Source organism: Hylobates moloch, unplaced genomic scaffold (genome assembly GCF_009828535.3).
Source record: "Hylobates moloch isolate HMO894 unplaced genomic scaffold, HMol_V3 SCAFFOLD_7, whole genome shotgun sequence".
In the NCBI taxonomy this organism is placed as follows: domain Eukaryota; kingdom Metazoa; phylum Chordata; class Mammalia; order Primates; family Hylobatidae; genus Hylobates; species Hylobates moloch.
The window spans coordinates 121,451,630-121,471,713 of NW_026652282.1; the positions used below are offsets into that span (position 1 = coordinate 121,451,630).

Consider the following 20,084-nt stretch of genomic DNA (forward strand, 5'->3'; position numbering starts at 1 on the left):
CTGAGGGTCTTCATGATCCTAAAAGGAAGTGTGACTCCCACAGGGCAGCCAGCAGTGTCAATACTTCTCTGAGTGAGATGTAAATAAGAAAGAAAATGTGTTAATAAGACATGACGCCAAGAGAATCTAGTGGCCACAGACCCACGAAGGAACAGAGTTGTGCAAGTCGCCTAGGTAGAAGGGTGGCTAATCCTTTCAGTTTGAACAAATTTACCTTCTCTGAGACTGGACTCAGCGCTCGCCAGGTCCTCTGCTAACGCAGGCCCCACAACCGGGAGGTAGAGGAGCCTATCCCAGCCTTTAACTGCCCGCTGAGAGACCTACCACAAGCCGGCGGTTCAGCGACACAGCGCATCCTTTTCCCGGCCACGCCCTCTTTGTCTACACCCTTCCCATCCCGGCCACGCCCCCACGCCGCCGCGGCCCGCAGCCTGGCCACGCCCCTCCCCCGTCGCGCCGGCGCACCGCCCGTCCGAATGGCCTCGTGGGCGGAGCTTGCGTAGCCTCCCGGACCCCGGCGCGCACCGTCCCCCGCCCCCCGCCCCTGGCCACCGAGCGCCTCCGTGGACACGCACTTCCTGCGAGGCCTCCGAGCGCACCTTGGCGGAGCCGAACCGAGCCGAGTCCTGTCCTTCCAGGCCGTTCGCAATGGTGGATGAGTTGGTGCTGCTGCTGCACGCGCTCCTGATGCGGCACCGCGCCCTGAGCATCGAGAACAGCCAGCTTATGGAACAGCTGCGGCTGCTGGTGTGCGAGAGGGCCAGCCTGCTGCGCCAGGTACGTCCGCCGAGCTGCCCGGTGCCCTTCCCCGAAACGTTTAATGGCGAGAGCTCCCGGCTCCCCGAGTTTATCGTGCAGACGGCGTCTTACATGCTCGTGAACGAGAACCGATTCTGCAACGACGCCATGAAGGTGGCATTCCTAATCAGCCTCCTCACCGGGGAAGCCGAGGAGTGGGTGGTGCCCTACATCGAGATGGATAGCCCCATCCTAGGGGATTACCGGGCCTTCCTCGATGAGATGAAACAGTGCTTTGGCTGGGATGACGACGAAGACGACGACGACGAAGAGGATGATTATTAGGGCCTCGGGGGGAGGGCCCTGCACGCCGCCACCCCCTCCCTGCAGCCCTCACCCCGCCAGGAGCCACTGCTCTCCCCCTTGCCTTCCGGTCCCCTTACCTACCCGCGCCCGTCTTCTCTCTCTCTTCATTTCTCCGTAGTGCTTGTCTTTGTTCCAGGAATAGCGCTCCAGTTACCTGCTGTTGGGGTCGGGGCTGGAGCCTTACTCACTCGGAAGTGCTTGGAAATGTCATCTACCCTGGCCATCCCCGGGATCCCTCCCCTGCTAATCTGAACTGTGTCCTGAACCCCAGCTATTGGCCAGGCCCCTGTTACAAACTGCGCAGACCACCCATAGCCCTGCTGCTGCCACCTGCCCTGCTGCCAGGCTTACATCTGCCCAGAGAACTATGCTGCCACTTCACATCCACGCACCACATCCCACCTACAGACTACCACCTTTCGAGATCAGGACCAACCTGGAAAATGCCAGAGTTGGCTATGCCTCTTCAGACATTGATTTGGACAGCTCACCAACCCCTGAAGGGGCCATTCAGCCTGGTTAGTTTTCTGCCTACTCCGAGTGTCCTCCCCTGCCCCACCAGATTGCTGCAGGGGCGCGGTGTGCCTAGCAGCCAAATTGTTGACATTTCTTTTTTCCTATGCACTGGTTTTACACAGCTGTCATTTTCCTTTCAAAATTGCAGCAGTCCCACAGATGTGTTCATTTGGACAAATAGTACTAAAAACAAAACAAACGAGCACTCAGCCCAGCTCCTCAATACTACCTGGAAAAAGCATTGGCATTATTTTCAATAAATATCAAGCACTAAAAAAAGAAATGATTGTCTTTTAATGGTTAAGTGCTATCACTGGCCTCTACCACTGTCACTCTGACTACCGTTATTCCCATGGAAGTCAGGGAATACAACCAATCCTACTGTTCCCCGCTGTCATCTCCAGGCTGCTGGGCACAGCTACCTCAGGGCTTTGTCAGGATTCTGATGCTCCCTTCACCAACGCATTTCTTAAAGCCCTGGCAAAGGGTGTGTTCTCTGGGTCCTCCAGGGTGGCATGGTTAAGGGTTGGCTGAGCAGACGGCAAAGAGAACGGTATTAATAATTACACCATAAAAACAGGCATAAACCTGGACGTATATATGTAATGCTCCTAATTCTCTGAGCTTTTGGATCCCTTAACACTGTGCCAGGGAAGTTCTGCCCCTTAATCCTTATTGCCTATGTGCAGCTGTTGAGTTCAGACCCCAGATAGCCAACATAGTACATTGTCACTTTCAAACTCCAAATAGCCAACGTGTCACTTTCAGGCGCTCCAGCTAACATTAAGTCCCGGATCCTGGGCAAGTGCACCCATAAAGATATAGCCTGCCTGATCTTAACAAACATTTCATCCTCCTTGGACAGACATCCTTAGAATTCCCACTCAGATGTGTCCCAGATTCCTCCCTATGGAAATTAGCAAGATGCTTGGTTATCTCTTAAATCAGACCTTGTACTGCTATCTGGGGGCTATGCTGAGGTCTCTGGGCCTGGAGGGTTCAGAGCAGTGAAGGGGGTGGCTGCTGAGAAGAAGCTGCATACCTGTGTGAGGCCATTGCCCCAGGTTAAGTCATTGAAATGTTTAATGCAGAGCAGCTTGGTTGGGGATTCGAGAGGACTACCTCTTAGAAAGGTTTAGGAGGATGTGAGGGGTTCAGAGTTCTCATTTATAACTGTCCAGATGTCCTCATTGTACCATGTCTGGAGCCAACTTGACTTTATAACCTTTAATTAATTTAGATAACACATTTCCTTACTGTTTAAGGCCTTTCGAGGCAAGATATTGTATTTGTACTGGTAAACCTCAGTGTTGATTAAGTGAGATATGGGTCTTCATATTAATTACCTCATAGGTGTGGATTAAATGAGATCATACCCATGAGGCATTTAGAACTTTCCCTGCTACATGGTGAGCACTCAGCAAACCATGGGCTGTTACTCCTGGGCCAGGGAACAGAAGTCTCAGAAAGCAAGTCTCTGGCTCTGAGCCTGGCTTTAGTAGGAAAATGTCAGCTTGAAGAGGAGCAGAGCAGGTTCAGGGAGAATGGAAATGAGAGCATGATAAGACCCCATTTACTTTTTGGAGTCTTATATGAAGAAGCTGTTTATGTGGTGAACAGGCAAAGTTCAGGGTAGGAGTTATATCTCACACCTAGGATAGCTGTTTCTGGAGGGTGGGGACAGGGTTGTGTATGACTTCATAAAAGAGGCCAAGGCTTGGGTGGAAATGAGATCTGGGGCTCTTCAGGGAGCTGCTGCCTCCAAATCTGAATCAAGGAGACACCTGGTTATTTAGAATTCGTTGTTCGCTTCTCCCAGTCTCCTTGGAAAATGTACAAAAACCCTTGGAAGAGAGAGATTATATTTGAGACACAATATGTGTGAGGCCAGATAATTACACTTTCCTCCTGACTAGAAAGGCCTTGAATTGGGGATGAATGTGGAAAAGTGAGCAAGATCTAAAAGGTAAAGGATCCAGTGAAACCAAAAATCATTTATTCCAAACTGATTATGGCTCAGTTATGCTGAGTTGAGTTATAGAAACATCTTTGAATAAAATGTGATCTCTGCCTTCATAGCGAGTCCAGTCTGCTGTTTTTACTGTGCCCTGGGTCAGAACTTTGATGATTAGTTACAGGAAAGGGCCAGGAAGAGAATCTGGGCTGTGATTAGATCTGGGAATGACCTTTCTGGGGTGGAAGTTGAGGACATATGAGTAGGTGTTCTGTGGAGGAAGGGAGGTTCAGTCAGGATGCCAAGCCAAGGCAGCATCTGAATGGCATCTGGGAGAACTAGGCCAGGGAGCTTCTGTGATCTGAAGTGTACATTTCCAGAGTATGTGTGCATGTGCACATGAGCTTGCTGTGACCCTGTATGTGTGTGCTCTGTGTGTGTGAGTGTATGTGTGTTAGGTGATGTCCTTCATGCATCATGGACAAACAGGTTATGCTGGGAGATGCAGAAAAGGAAAGTGTGAGATTCCGCTTACTTTGGGGGCAGATTCTGCAATAAAAGCACAGATATTGGCAAGGGCTCCACCACCCAGGGAGGAATTCATGATAATGGCATAAAGCATGGCAAAAAAGAAGGAAGAAGTAGAAGTATGTCTAAGGATAAAAGTGCCACTTCGATCAAAACTATTAAAAATAGGTAGGAATGCTGAATAAATATGAACTTCAGACTCCTGAATTCTCATTTTGGGCATAATAGACTTGGAATGGCTACTGAAATTATACTATCAATGAAATGAAATTAGTCATATTAAAGCTTGTAATCATTTAATCATATTAAAGATACCAGTATATCTTTGGACTCTTCTATTCATTTGAATAGACAACCACTGCCATCTATTAAGTCTGTGTTGCTGTATCCTGCAGAGTGGTATATAAAGCTAGAGGTACATTATGCACATGTATATTTGATTATTTCCTGCTATTAAAGCATGGCTAAAACCTCAGTAATTTGGAAGTAGGCAGATTAGAGGGAGAAGTCTTGTTGAAATTAGTGGGATATTTGCATTAAAAAAGTGCTTAAATTTTTTCTTGTTTTTTTGTTTGTTTTGTTGTATTTTTTGTTGTGTTTTTGTTGTTGTTGTTCTTGTTTTGAAACGGAGTCTCGCTCTGTCGCCCAGGCTAGAGTGCAGTAGCACAATCTCTGCTCACTGCAACCTCTGTCTCCTGGGTTCAAGCGATTCTCCTGCCTCAGCCTCCCGAGTAGCTGGGATGACAAATGCCCGCCACAGTGCCTGGCTAATTTTTGTACTTTTAGTAGAAATGGGGTTTCGCCATGTTGGCCAGGCTGACCTCGAACTCCTGACCTCGTGATTCACCCGCCTCAGCCTCCCAAAGTTCTGGGATTACAGGTGTGAGCCTCCGCACCCGGCCTCTTGGTTCTTAAAGTGAGTAAAGCAAAGCTAAGAAAGCTGTATTAATTAAAGGTCCGAGAATGTTTTCCGTGATGGTAAGGGTGGGATAATTGTATGAAGAATATTTATTATTTGCTTTGAAATATGGATTTTGCTAAGTCAGGGTTTAGTGTCTGGCAGCAGTTTGCATTACTGAATAGCTCAAGTATATTCCCTACAGTCTTAGCCCACGTAGTTCTAAAGGTAGGTACAATGGTGTCCTTTGACGGTGCTGGTAACCCCCATCTCCCTTCATGAACATCTGATCATCTACCTTGCATTTTTTTCTCTTGCCTAAAATGCCTGTTAGAATGTGTTCCTTTGTCTTCAAATGTTCTGTTGTACACAGAATGTTCTATTTTTTTTATTTTGTTTTGTTTTGTTTTGTTTTTGAGAGGGAGTCTCACTGTGTCACCCGGGCTGGAGTGCAGTGGCACAATTTCGGCTCACTGCAACCTCTGCCTCCCGGATTCAAGCAATTCTCCTGCCTCAGCCTCCCAAGTAGCTGGGATTACAGGCACCGCCACTACACCCAGCTAATTTTTTTATTTTTGGTAGGGACGGGGTTTCACCATGTTGGCCAGGCTGGTCTCGAACTCCTGACCTCATGATTCACCCACCTCGGCCTCCCAAAGTGCTGGGATTACAGGTGTGAGCCACCGCGCCCGGCCTGGTGTTTTTTTTTTTTTTTTTTTTTAACCCTGGGATAGATTAAAGGAATTGCTTGCTTGAAGAAATTATGAACACCATAGCAAGTTTGTTCATAGAGCAAAAACCGTCCCATGGATGAGTTGGGAGGAGGAGTGGTGTATTAATCCCATCTCCAAAGAAATACTTGAGACTGGGTAATTTACACAGAAAAGAGGTTTAATGGCCTCATGGTTTCCCAGGCTGTACAGGAAGCGTGATGACTTCTAGGGAGGCCTCAGGAAACCTCCAGTCATGGAGGAAGGCTAAGGAGAAGCAGCATGTCTTACATGGTGGAGCAGGAAGAAGACAGAATGAGGGAGTAGGTGCTACACACTTATTAAATAACCAACTCTCCTGAGAATTCACTCATTATGCAGTACCAAGGGGGATGATATGAAGCCATTCATGAGAAACTGCCCCCATGATCCATTCATCTCCTACCAGGCCTCACCTCCAGCACTGGAGTTACAATTCAACATGAGATTTGGGTCGGGACACAGAACCAAACCATATAAAATGGAGAGGTGCTGAAAAGGGTGTTTCAGAATAGGTAGATATAGCAACATTGGTGTACCTCCCTTTTTCCCCTCAGAGGCTGGTATCTGACAGTAATACATTATATTTCTTATTATTCCAGCCACAAAATTTACACACCTCCACTCCCCTCTCTAAATGACCAAGGAGTTCATCAGCAAAATTGCAATAATGTAATTCTTACGTTTTAGCCAAAGTTCCTATACAGTCGGTGTAATTGAACGGACCAGTCAGTTCAGAATCAGTCAGTGAAAGATATAAAACTGTTGCCAGGACTATTTTTATATGCCCCACTTTAAAGCTTCAGATTTAAAACAAATAACATCAGTAAAAAGAAAGTAAAGGGATTTATATTTCAGTGGTAACTAAAGTGATTGTGATGTTTCAGATTTATGTGTTCTCTAGACACAAATAATTACACTGTCATGTAGGATTTTTAGAAACTACTTATTTAAATGTACACAATAAAAATTTTAACATATACAAAATTAGAGAGAATACTATGATGAACCCCCACAGACTCATCTCCTTGATTAAAAAATAATCGACACTGGCCGGGCGCGGTGGCTCACGCTTGTAATCCCAGCACTTTGGGAGGCCGAGGCGGGCGGATCACGAGGTCAGGAGATCGAGACCACGGTGAAACCCCGTCAATACTAAAAATACAAAAAAAATTAGCCGGGCGTGGTGGCGGGCGCCTGTAGTCCCAGCTACTCGGAGAGGCTGAGGCAGGAGAATGGCGTGAACCCGGGAGGAGGAGCTTGCAGTGAGCCGAGATTGCGCCACTGCACTCCAGCCTGGGCGACAGAGCGAGACTCCGTCTCAAAAAAAAAAAAAAAAAAAATCGACACTTTTGCTTTATCCCTTAAATTTCTTGCAATTTTTATGGCATACTGTGAAACAAATCGCAGATATCACTTCAATTCACCCTTCGATACTTCAGTATGTTTCTCTAACAGATAAGGCCTTAAAAAACATAATCCACCATATCATTAACAGACCTACTAAAATTAACAGTCTCCTTAATATTTAATATTCAATTCAGAGTCAAATATCCCCAGTGTCTTAAAAATGTCTTTTTCATTGTTTGCTTGAATTACTTTCCTTAAAATGTCAGCACATTTGGTCTATCTATCTCTTAACCTTCTTTTAATTAATAACAGCTCCTCCCACTCTTTTTTTTTCTCTGCAGTGTATTCTTTGAGGAAACCTGGTTCTTTGTCCATAAAATTTCCCATATTCTGGATTTGCTTTATTCTTTTCATATCCTTGCCCAATTTTCTCTTGGGTTGTTGGTGTTACTCTCTCAATTTTTTAGAAGCTCTTTATTTATTAGGGATCTGTGATATATGTTGCAAATATGTATGCCCAGTTTGTCGTTTGCCTATTTACTTTATGATAGTTCAGGCTGTTGAGAAAATATTTAGTGTATTTTCCTTTTTTTCCACTCTCCTCCCATCTCTGTGCTCCCCAATTTAATTGCTTATATCATTTCTGTTAGTGTTTATGCCTTTAAATAGTCCAGACACTGCTATTATTTTTCAGACCTGAATTATAAATTTTGATTTAGCCATGAAAGATGAGGAATTCAATACACTAATACTCTTTCTCTATCAACTTTATAAGCGACATCATTGTGTTATCGTAACTTTACATATTTTTCCTGTGACCATAATCTTCCTATTTGTTTTAATATAGCACATAAACGGGTTAAATAATTACCATTCTGTCCATATTTTCAATTTACCTCTTTATGTTAGTAATGTTTTTTGCTGTTCTTTTTAGTTGTTTCTTAGGAATAAAAAAACCACTGGGGATTATATACCCTGAGTTTTTAAGGGTGAATGACAGTTTCATTATGTGTAGAGTTTGTAGGTCCCCCTTTCTTATTTCTCCACTATTTGTTAGCATTGAATGCTATTTTGTAAAAGTCTGAGACCACTCTAGTATTTTCCACTCATATTGTTGAGAGTTCTACTTAGTTCTCAGAGAATTTTTCTTTGTATTTGAATAGACTATATCCCAATGTTATTCACTCTTTGTCATTTTTTCTGAAACCCAGTGTCATTGTCTGTTATGTAGAATCAAAGCTTATTTCATTTATGCAAGGCTTTCCTTATTTTTTGAGTATATATAATATATGCTAACATATACTTATGTTTACTCTCCTTTACCTGTCCTCCGTATTTTAAAATTTCCCAGACTTTTACATGTTTTCTTCATTTCCATTTCATTCTGCTTACTTTTCTCCACTTGTTCTCTACGTCCTTTACAATGTTTTCAGCATTAATTGTCAATCTTTGCATTGCTTTCAATTTGGCTTTCATTTCTGTGATAATTTTATTTGTTTTTCTTCCACTTCTTTGACAAGTGCTTCCAGGTCATGTTTAGCTTCTATTGACTTCTACATATTCCTGAATCTCGTAACTCTGATTTGTTGTCTTGTTGTTTAGCTGTGATTCCTTCATATTAAAAAATTGGTTCAAGACCAGCCTGGCCAACATGGCGAAACCCCGTCTCTATTAAAAATACAAAAAAATTAGCCGGGTGTGGTGGCACATGCCTGTAATCCCAGCTACTTGGGAGGCTGAGGCAGGAGAATTGCTTGAACCCAGAAGGCGGAGGTTTCAGTGAGCCGAGGTCATGCCACTACTCTCCAGCTTGGGCAGCAGAGCAAGACTCCGTCTCAAAAAAAAAAAAAATTGATGGTAATATGATATGATGGTCATATGATAGGTCACATCTGTTTCTTGGCAATATTTTTCCAGGGAATGCTATTTGCTGTTTTTTTCTGTCCTTCTCCCTCTATGGCATTGTTCCTGGAAACCTTTTGGGATCTTAGGAATGCCACTCTTCTGCCGTAAGGATAATTATAAAGCAGCCTCTTTTAGTCCTGTCTCAACAGAATTTTTCTGGCAGAAATAACTCAATGCTGGTGGCTTCTACATGACATACTTCTTGTTTGCCAGGGATGAGCTAGGTCTGAGAACACTCTCCCTCTTTTTTTAACAAATCACGGTCATTTCAATAGTACTCTCCTGTTTTCATTATACCTGGATGTACCTAGAAGATTTCTGATATTATTTTCGGAGGCAACAGTCTGTACTTACTGTTGTAGCCCCTGCTGCTCAGTAGTTTTGATGCCTGAATAACCTTAGATAGTCTATGTTCCAGGAAAGTGTCAAGCTAACTTATGATTGGGACTGAATAAGACTCAGCTTTGGGGATAGGAGAAACTGAAAGCTAAATAACAAAATATTAATGGCTTAGAGTACTTTTTCACTTCTGTTCATGTGTTTGTGTGTGTGTATGTGTGTGTATGTGTGTGTGTGTGTTTCAAAAACAAGATAATAATTTTACTATTAATTTTCGGAATAACTTTTTATTGCCCTGTGTAACAAGAGGACAAGTGGAAGGATTGTAGTCATCTGTGGAGAAGGCGAGCCACATGTGTAGGAGACTTGATCAATATGTATATAGGATACATAAATTTGTGATTCATTGGAATAAAAAGTGGAGGGGGCTGAAATTAGCATCAGAAAATGGACCTTAGAAGAGATAGACAAGCATATATGGAAAGATTGGTTTGTTGTGAGCTGAGAATGGATTGTTCCTTGCACAAAGTCTGAGTTCAATTAGAATGGGTTTGGTGATCAGAAGGACTTTGATCCCTGTCCTGGCATTGCCATAGGCTCACTCTGGAAACCAGAGACAACTGAGTTGATTTATCTGATTCTAAACTTCTGCACCTATATCATGGGAATAATTATATCTCAGGAATAATGTAAGAAAAAAATCTAACTAATATCTTGTTTGGTAGTAAGTGTTAGCCCTATTCTTCTTTTCCTTAGTAGATATTACTTAGCAAAATAAGAATGTAAGATTGACTTTTATAATAGACTTGAGTGTCCTGATAGAAAGACACTAATATTGGGGGACTCGGAATGTCATAGGAGAAAAGGTGGTCAACACATTAAAATATACAGAGGGACATTCACAAGAATAGATATTAAATATTAATTAACATATGAAGAGCATTTGACATTTATAACTTATTTTCATATTCATTTTCTTACTTGATACAAGTTGGTGAGAAGATATTGTATTCATATTTTACACACTGCAATATTTAGACTCAGCAATGCTCAGGGGCTTGTTCGTGATAGAAAATGACAGAAACTGTGCCAGGAATTCCTACCACAAGTCCAGTGCTCAGTTTACGATTTCATGTTGCCTTTGAAAATGCCTTTTGCAAATTACTTATCTCCTTTGGGCCTTCATTTCCTCATTTGTAATGTGAAATATTTTCATTAGCAGACCATTGCAGGTCTTTCTTGCCTTTAACATTAGGGCCTTTAGAATGAGTACCTGGCACTGTCCTTCCAACTCTGTGATTCTCTGATTCCATCCTCATTTTTCACCATCACTGGTGTACTGGCAAGAACCAGTATGAGATTTGAGGAAAAATACTTGGATTACTCTTTTTTTTAAAAAATTATTTAGATATAATTCCCATACCGTACAATTTACCTTTTTATGTGTATAATCCAGTATTTTTAGTATATTCACAAAGTTGTGCTACCATCACCACTATCCGATTCCAGAACTTGTCATCATACAAAAAAGAAACTGTACCCATTAGTTACTCCTCATTGTTCCATCTCCCTCCCTGCCCCTATTAACTCTCTAGTCCTTGGAAACTACTAATCTAATTTCTGTTTCTATGGGTTTGCCTATTCTGGACATTTTATACAAACAGAATCATACAATACATGCTCTTTTGTTACTTACTTCTTTCATCTCAGCATATTTTCAAGCTTCACTGATGTTGCAGCATATATCAGAACTTCAGTCCTTTTCATGGCTGAATTATTTTCCATTGTATGGATAAACTTTTCATTACCTGTTCATCATTTGATGGACATTTGGTTTGTTTCCAATTTTTGGCTATTATGAATACTGCTGCCATGACAATCCTTGTATAAATTTTTGTCTCAACACCTGTTTTCAATTATCATGAGTATATCTATAGGAATGGAATTGCTCAGTCATATGTAATTTTTTATTTAATTTTTTGAGGAACTGCCAGATTGTTTTCCAAAGTAGCTGTGCCATTTGCATTCTTACCAGCAGTGTATGGGTTTTCCACTGTTGCCACTTTCTCAGCAACACCTTTTATTGTCTGTTTTTTATTATAGTCATCCTAGTTGGTGCGAAGTGTTATATCATGATTTTTACTCACATTTCACTAATGTTTAATGATGGTGAGCATTTTGTCATGTGCTTATGGGACATTTGTATATCTTTTGTTGGAGAAATGCCTATTTTTAAAAACTGGACTGTCTTTTCATTGTTGAGTTATAGGAGTTCCTTATATATTTTGGATACTAGACAATTATCAGATACATGATTTACAAATATTTTCTCCCATTAATCGATTGGCTTTACACATTCTTCATAGTATCCTTTGATGCACAAAAATGTTTAATTTTGATGTAATCCAATTTATCTTTTTTTTCATTGATTGTGCTTTTCATGTCATATTTAAGAAATCATTGCCTAATCCAGGGTCACAACAATTAACACCTATGTTTTCATAGATTTCATGCTTTACATTTATGTTTTCATGGTTCATAGAGCTTTACAGTTTTAGCTCTTACATGTAGGTCTTTGGTCCATTTTGAACTAATTTTCATACACAGTATGAGGTAGTAGTTCAACTTCATTCTTTTGTATATGAATATCTAGTTGTCCTGACACCGTTTGTTGAGAAGACTATTATTTTCTCCTCGAAGTCTCTTGGGGCCCTTATTGAAATGCAGCTGACAAATGTATAGGTTTATTTTTGGAATCTCAATTTTATTCTTTTAATCTGTATGTTTATCTTTATGACAGTATCAAACTGTCTTGTTCATAGTAGCTTTGTAGTAACTTTTGAAATTGGGGATTGTGAGTCTTCCAACTTTGTTCTTTTTTCAAGATCTTTTTGGTTGTTTGGGGTCCCTTGCATTTTCATGTGAGTCTTATGATCAGATTCTCAGTTTCTTCAAAAGCTACATCTGGAATTTAATTCGGATTGCATAGAACCTGTAGATCAATTTGGGGAGTGTTGCGATTTTAACAATATTAAATCTTATAGTTGATGAACATGGATGTCTTTCCATTTAATTTAAGAATTGTATAATTCATTTCATTGGTGTATGTTGATTTTATTATATGTTTTCCATTTATTTTTGCTAAATGTTTTCTAAGTATTTTATTCTTTTTATATTATTCTAAGTGGAATTTTTAAAGTTTCGTTTTCAGATTATCCATTGTGCATAGAAATACAATTGATTTTTGTTTATTGATCTTAATCTTGCAGCCCTATTGAACTTATTAGATCTAGTAGTTTGTTTTGTGGATTGCTTAGGATTTTCTATATACAAGATTATGTCCTATACATGTAGAGATAGTTTTACTTCTTCCTTTTCAATCTGAACTACTTTTATTTCTTTTTCTTACCTAATTTTTCTAGCTAGACCTTTAAATCCAATGTTGAATAGAAGTGGCATGAGCAGTCTTGTTCATGATCTTAGAGGGAAAGGATTCAGTCCTTCCATCATTAAGTATGAGGTTAGCTGTGCAGTTTTCATAGATGCTCTTTATTGGTTGGGGAAATTCCCTCTACTCCTAGTTTATGGGGTACTTTTTTTTTTTTTATCATGAAAGGTTGTTGGATTTTGTCCATTGCTGTTTCTGCATCTATCAAGATAATAGTATGGTTTCTGTTTTATATTCTACTAATACGGTGTTATTACATTGACTGGTTTTCAAATGTTGAATCAATCTTAACTTCCTAGAATAAATCATGCTTGTTCATGTTGTATAATACATTTTATATGTTGCTAAATTTCTTTTGCTAGTATTTCGTTGAGGATTTTTGTCTCTATTCATAAGGAGTAATTATATGTATTTTTTTATGATGTCTTTGTCTGGTTTTGGTATGAGGGCAATACTGCCCTCCTAGAATGAGTTGGGAACTTTTCCACACACATTAATTTGCACCTGCTTTGGTCACTTAACTGTAAATTCAGAAGTAACTGTGTCAGTTCATAGATGTTTTCTACATTTCTGTGCAGCTGCATAGTTAATTCCATGGATTTGTCATAGTTATTAAAAATTTTCCTATGTATGGGAAATTATTTTGTTATTACGAATAAGTTTCACCATCAATAAATTTGGACATACTTTGTTTTATATTTGTGGAAGTATACATTTACAATAAGTTTTTAGAAGCATGTTTCCTTGATCAAAGGCTAAACACATACGTAATTTGTCAGATATTGCTAAAATACCTCCCATAGTGGTTTTACCATTTTATACATCCACTAAAAATGGATAAGGCTGCCTGTTTTCTTATGCAATTTCCAAGATAAGGGCTATTTTGATTTTCTGAATATCTGATAGATTTTTTGAAATATCTCAGTGTAATATTACTTTGCATTTCTCTTATTATAAGTGAAGTATTTTTCATATGTTCAGGGCCATTTGTGTTTCTTTTTCCATGAATTATCTGTTAATGTCTTTTGATCATTTATCTTGTTTTTTGTATTTTTTATTATTATTTAAAAGCTCTTGTTTACCAGGAAAATTAGTCTTTTGTTTATGATACAACTTGCATAGATTTTCTCCCAGTTTGCCATTTGTGTTTCATCTTGTTTATGACATGTATATTTTGCAATGCAAAAGTTTTTTTTGTTTTCATGCAGATAGATTTATCAGTGCTCTCTTTTATTGCTTCTAGATTTTGAGTTATAGTTAGAAGACTTCCTCCACATCTAGGTTATAAAGGAATGCCCCCAATGTTTTCTTTTAGTACTTCTATGGTCTCAGTTTTTTAACATTTACATCTCTCTTCTATTTGAAGCTTATTCTGGGGTATGGTGTGAAGTAAATATTCAGTTGATTTTTTTCCAAAGGACTATAGAGGTGTCCCAAGCCATTTGTTAAGCACTCATCATATCTTCAATGTGATATGATTATCATATATACTAAATTACTGTAAGTCCTGGTATTTATTTGTGTACTTTCTATTCAGTTAAATGATCTGTAGACCTTATTTATGTCATTACTTCACAATCTATAGAAGCTTTAGAGTATGTTTTAATATCTGGTAGCATTAGTCTTCCTTTTATTGTTATTCTTTCTCGGAGTTCTTACATGTTTTGTTTTCTATATGAATGTTATAATTCACATGTTTAACATTAGAAAAAATAACTTATATTTGTTGAAATAGCCCTAAATTTGTATATTAATTTGGGGAGTATTGACATTATTATGAAGTTAACGTATGCTATCCAAGAACAATAAATGCCATTTTAATTGTTCAAATTTACTTTTGAGCCTCTCAGGAATGTTTTAATGTTTTCTTATATAGGTTTTAGCTACTATATTCCTAAGTAGCTTTTGACCAATTTATGTGTGTGTGTGTCTGTATAATATTATTTTTGTGTGAAAATTTTAAATCATGCCAAAAACTTAATTTTTAAATGTTATTTAATTTAATTTTGATATTTATTGTCTTTAGTTTTCCAAATATTATATTATATGCAAAAACTTCTAATTCTCATGCCTCCAATTGTTTTCTCTTGGTATGAAGTTATAATGGACATAGATGGAATATTTCCATTGTTTGTCTCCTTATTGACAATGTTCATAAAGAATCCCAAACAACATATCTATAGACACATACATTTATATTTGTTTATTTTGTGTGTGTTATATAATGTTACATTATAGCATTAAATTTTGTACAGCCTGTTTTCAGCATCTGTGTAAAAAAGCTCGTGATTTTTTTTTACATTTATTTAAGTGGCAAATAATAGATTTTCTAATATAATATCATCCCTGTAATTCCATAATAAATCTCATTTTGCAGTAATGGCTTTCTTTCTTTTTATTTTTAATGTTCAGTTGGAATCTGCTTCATATTATGATTTGAAAATTTTCTTCGATATTTATGAGATTGGTCTGCAGTTTTTTGTCTGTATAATTTTATTAGGTTTGTGATCAATATTATCCTTCCTTCATTAACATAATGAAAGTTTTTCTTTTATTAGGCTCTGGAACAATTTAGGTGGCAGTGAGATTAAGCCATATCCAATTTCAATTTAAAATCTCTATGAAGGCCAGGCACGGTGGCTCACGCCTGTAATCCCAGCACTTTGGGAGGCCGAGGTGGGTGGATCACCTGAGGTTAGGAGTTCAAGACCAGCCTGACCAACAAGGTAAAACCCCATCTGTACTAAAAATACAAAAATTAGCTGGGCATGGTGGCAGACGCCTGTAGTCCTAGCTACTCGGGAGGCTGAGACAGGAGAATTGCTTGAACCTGGGAGGCAGAGGTTGCAGTGAGCTGAGATTGCACCACTGCACTCCAGCCTGGGCAATGGAGCGACAGAAAAAAAAAAAAAAACTCTATGAAATACATAGTCATTACAAAATTAGTACATCAAAATTCTCTAGTGAAAAATAGTATGTGCTATTTCAGACTAATAAATAGTTTCATAAATGTTTTACTAAAAGTTTAGTAATAGTTAATCATGCTTAATATTTGATAATAGTTAATAAGTTAACAAAATATTCAATAAATAATTTGGTATTATATAATTTGACCTTCTCTTCAATCTCATAAACCCATTATTGTACCCATTTTATGGACAAGAAAACCAGAGATCAGAAGAATAAAGTGGCTTCCCAAGCCACACACTTAATGAGCAGCAATATAGTAATTTAACTGGCTTTCATTAATTTCAGAACTGCCAGAATTTTTCCTTCCATAAGGACTTCCACATTCTCTTTCTTCTGCCTGGGAAAATTTTCCCCACCTCTTTTTACCTAGCTGACTCCAACATTCTTCTAATCTTATCTTAAATATAATTTTCCCATGGTGGCCTTATCTGGCCAATGCCCCACCCCCTCACCCCCTACCTCTGCTCCCAAAGGATACCTGTTATAAACTGTCAACAGGCTATACTTATTCGTTGGAGCTTGTGTTAAATAATCATTTAATCAGCTTTTTTTTGGGGGGGGGGGGATGTCCTATTAGAATCCAAGCTCTGTAAGGTCAGAGTCCTTGCTTTCCTCATTATCCATTATATGCCTAATACCTAGAATAATGCTGAGCATCTAGTTGGCACTAGTAAATATTTGTTGTATAGATGAATAAATGAATGATTTTAAACAAACATTGTGGAAGCGGTTGCTACATGAGATACTCGGAGTCTGAAGGATATCAGAAAATTCAGGCATCATTACCTTAATGGATAGGAAGGAGACTGGCATAAACATGCCCTAAGAAGGAAAGTAGGCATTTCTGTGAAAGAAAGGCAATGCAGAGCTCTTTTCGTAGGGTTTCAAGTACTTTATGAGGTATTGTCATTTCCTTCCCACCGCCCCCCTCCCCAGATGGAGTCTTGCCCTGTTACCCAGGCTGGAGTGCAGTGGCGCAATCTCAGCTCACTGCAACCTCCGCCTCCCGGGTTCAAGCAATTCTGCCTCAGCCTCTCAAGTAGCTGGGATTACAGGCACCCGCCACCACACCTGGCTAATTTTCGTATTTTTTGGTAAAGACAGGGTTTCACCATCTTGGCCAGGCTGGTCTCAAACTCCTGACCTCATGATCCACCCACCTCAACCTCCCAAAGTGCTGAGATTACAGACATGAGCCACTGCGCCCAGCCCTATCTTTTCCTTTTTTAATTTATCAAAGAAAAGTAGTGAATAAGGACAGCTGGGAATGGAAATTTTTCTTAAGTTTACTAAGTAATGTACACAGCTTCTGCTCTCCATATCACTTTATTGTCAGTGATAACATTAAATTCTTAGGCTGTGCTGGAGATTTTAGTATGTTTGAAAAAAAAAATCATTATCGTTGAAAACAGTGGACCCATGCTTCCTCCCCAAAAAAATTAGGAAATATCACTGATTTAAGTTTGAGGTTAAAAGGTACTTTTAGAGAAAGATAATGGGTTTTAAAAAAATGTCAACACAGGGACATGTCTATATGAGCACAGTAGTTTGACTATTTTGAAGTTATTTTTCTTCTTTTGTACCTTTTTATTTCCATACCCTTTTCTTTTTTGTCTGCATTTCACCCTTCCCTTGACTGATCAGCCAACAATGGAACAATTAAAGTAGTTTCTGTAAATTCACTCAGACTATATTTTCAGGTCTAAAATTTCTAAAGGTGCAATAAAAGGAGTTCTGAATGCAACATTCCACTCTGTGGCGAGCTTGTTGTAACTGCCTCTGGGACGGTAGCTACCGTCATACATATGAATGAGACAAAGGAACTTGAGAGAATATTTTGAGTGTTTTTGTCTTTTAAGTATTTCATATTCAATACTTTTTGGTTATTTCCAAAACTCCTGCTCTCAGAACTGCACATGGCAAATATAAACATAGTTGATGGTAATTTCTAAATTTTCAATTGAAAATTGAAATCCAGCATTTGCATGACATTCTACTCTATGCATGCTGGTGGTCTTGTTCAAATGTTTACTTTCTCAGTGAAGCCTTCCCATGTCTCAGCCTCCTTGCCCTGAAGACACATGTACATACATGAGACTCTATCTTTCCCTTTCCTTATATTATTTTAGCATTTAAATTGGATTATTTCAGAAGACTTGAGGGAAATGTTTTCATCACTTGCATGGCAGCGGACATATTTTTAGGAGCTAGAGAGATGAGGAAAGAGAGTGTATATTTTATGAGCCTTGCTTTGCCCTTTCTCTAATAACATCAATAGCAGAGCCCTGTCCCTGAGAGATACAGTTGCATGGACATGTGTTCCTGAAGCTAACATAATGGTGAACAATCTCCTGCCCTTCATGGTAGTTATCTCAGTGAATAATATCTCAACATCGTCTTATGTAGAGATATTACTAAGTGAAACTTGAAAAATGCCTATAGAGGCCGGGCACAGTGGCTCACGCCTGTAATCCCAGCACTAACTGCTTATGTTTGATTTCTTTCTATTTATTTATTTACAGGCGGGGTCTTACTCTGCCACCCAGGCTGGAGTGCAGTGGTGTGATCATAGCTCACTGCAGCCTCAAACTCCTGGATTCAAGCTATCCTCCCACCTCAGCCTTCCAAAGTGCTGGGAATACAGATGTGAGCCACCACACTCTGTCAGTGTCTTACATTGCTTCCAGTTTTTCACTGTTAAAAATTATGCTACTATAAAAATAACTGGTTTTTATTCTCATAAATTATTTATTTAGGGCAAATTCTCTATGGTTTTCTGCCATAGAGGAATATGATTTAATAATCTTTTTCCTTGTGAGAGCTTATGCTCTGAAAAACGAAAGGGGATAGCTCCTACTTTTTTTTTTAAATTATACTTTAAGTTCTGGGATACATGTGCAGAACGTGCAGGTTTGTTACATGGGTATACACATGCCATGGTGGTTTGCTGCACCCATCGACCCATCATCTACATTAGGTATTTCTCCTAATGCTATCCCTCCCCTAACCTTCCACCCCCTGACAGGCCCCGGTGTGTGATGTTACCCTCCCTGTGTCCATGTGTTCTCATTGTGTTCCCACTTATGTGTGAGAACATGCGGTGTTTGGTTTTCTGTTCCTGTGTTAGTTTGTTGAGAATGATGGTTTCCAGCTTCGTCCACGTCCCTGCGAAAGACGTGAACTCATCTTTTTTTATGTCAGCCTCGCTCCTATAAGGACACTTGTCATAGGATTTAGGGTTCATCTGGATAATCCAAGATGATCTCCCCATCTCAACATCCTTAACTTAATTAGATCTGCAGATACCTATTTTCCAAATAAAGCAACATTCATAGGTTCTGGAGATTATGATGTAGACATGCATTTTGGCATCGCTACCATTCAGCCCACTACAGTACGTAATGAATTTGTATTAGTCACAGTTCTCTAGAGGGACAGGACTAATAGTATAGATGTATATATGACAGGGAGTGTATTAAGGAGTATCGACGCACATGATCATAAGGTGAAGTTCCACAATAGGTTGTCTGCAAGCTGAGGAGCAAGGAAGCCAGTCCAAGTCCCAAAATCTCAAAAGTAGGGAAGCCAACAGTGCAGCCTTCAGTCTGTGGTCAAAGGCCCCAGAGCCCCTGGCAAACCACTGGTGTAGGTCCAAGAGTCAAAAAGCTGAAGAACTTGGAGTCCAGTGTTCGAGGACAGGAAGCATCCAGCACAGGAGAAAGATGGAGGCCAGAAGACTTAGCCAGTCTAGTCTTTCCACATTCCTCTGCCTGCTTCTTTTCCTATCTGTGCTGGCAACTGATTAGATGGGCCCGCCCAGATTGAGGGTGGGTCTGCCTCTCCCAGTTCACTGACTCAAATGTTAATGTCCTCTGGTAACACCTTGACAGACATACCTAGGAACAATACTTTGCATCCTTCAATCCAGTCAAGTTGACACTTAATATTAACCATCACATTTCTATGGTCAGACTGAGTTGGACTAGGATCTTTGCCCTCTTCTCCCAATTATGGCTTCCTGGAGGAGATGGAAGTGTTGGAGTTCTCTCAAAGGCCTGAGGAGATGGTTAGGTCTGATGAAAAGTTGAACAGACAAAGGGTACACAGAGCAATGTAGCAGGCTTATTCCTGTGGGCTCAAACCAGCCAATGTGAAATCCTTAATAGAAAGTTTAAACATTCTATGGGATAAATTAGTTTTAGAGTGAATATTCACAGTGTAGACCCTGTCTTCAAGGAACTTGCATTCTAAGTGGTGTTATAAATTAAGTTTCGGTGCTGCAAAAGAAATAGCACTCGAATATAAAATTTTCTTTTTTTCTTC

The 20,084-nt window shown here is 39.6% G+C and overlaps 1 protein-coding gene across 1 annotated transcript; it reads left to right on the forward strand.

Moving 5' to 3' along the window:
* The first annotated feature begins 493 nt into the window (after positions 1 to 493).
* Positions 494 to 4,642, forward strand: LDOC1 (LDOC1 regulator of NFKB signaling). Its single transcript, XM_058441810.1, has one exon. It carries the CDS (start codon positions 649 to 651, stop codon positions 1,081 to 1,083), a length of 435 nt encoding a protein of 144 aa, XP_058297793.1. The 5' UTR covers positions 494 to 648; the 3' UTR covers positions 1,084 to 4,642.
* The last annotated feature ends 15,442 nt before the right edge of the window (positions 4,643 to 20,084 follow it).

Coding starts and splice junctions, on each gene's coding strand:
- LDOC1 (XM_058441810.1), top strand. CDS start 649: ATGGTGGATGAGTTGGTGCTGCTGCTGCACGCGCTCCTGATGCGGCAC.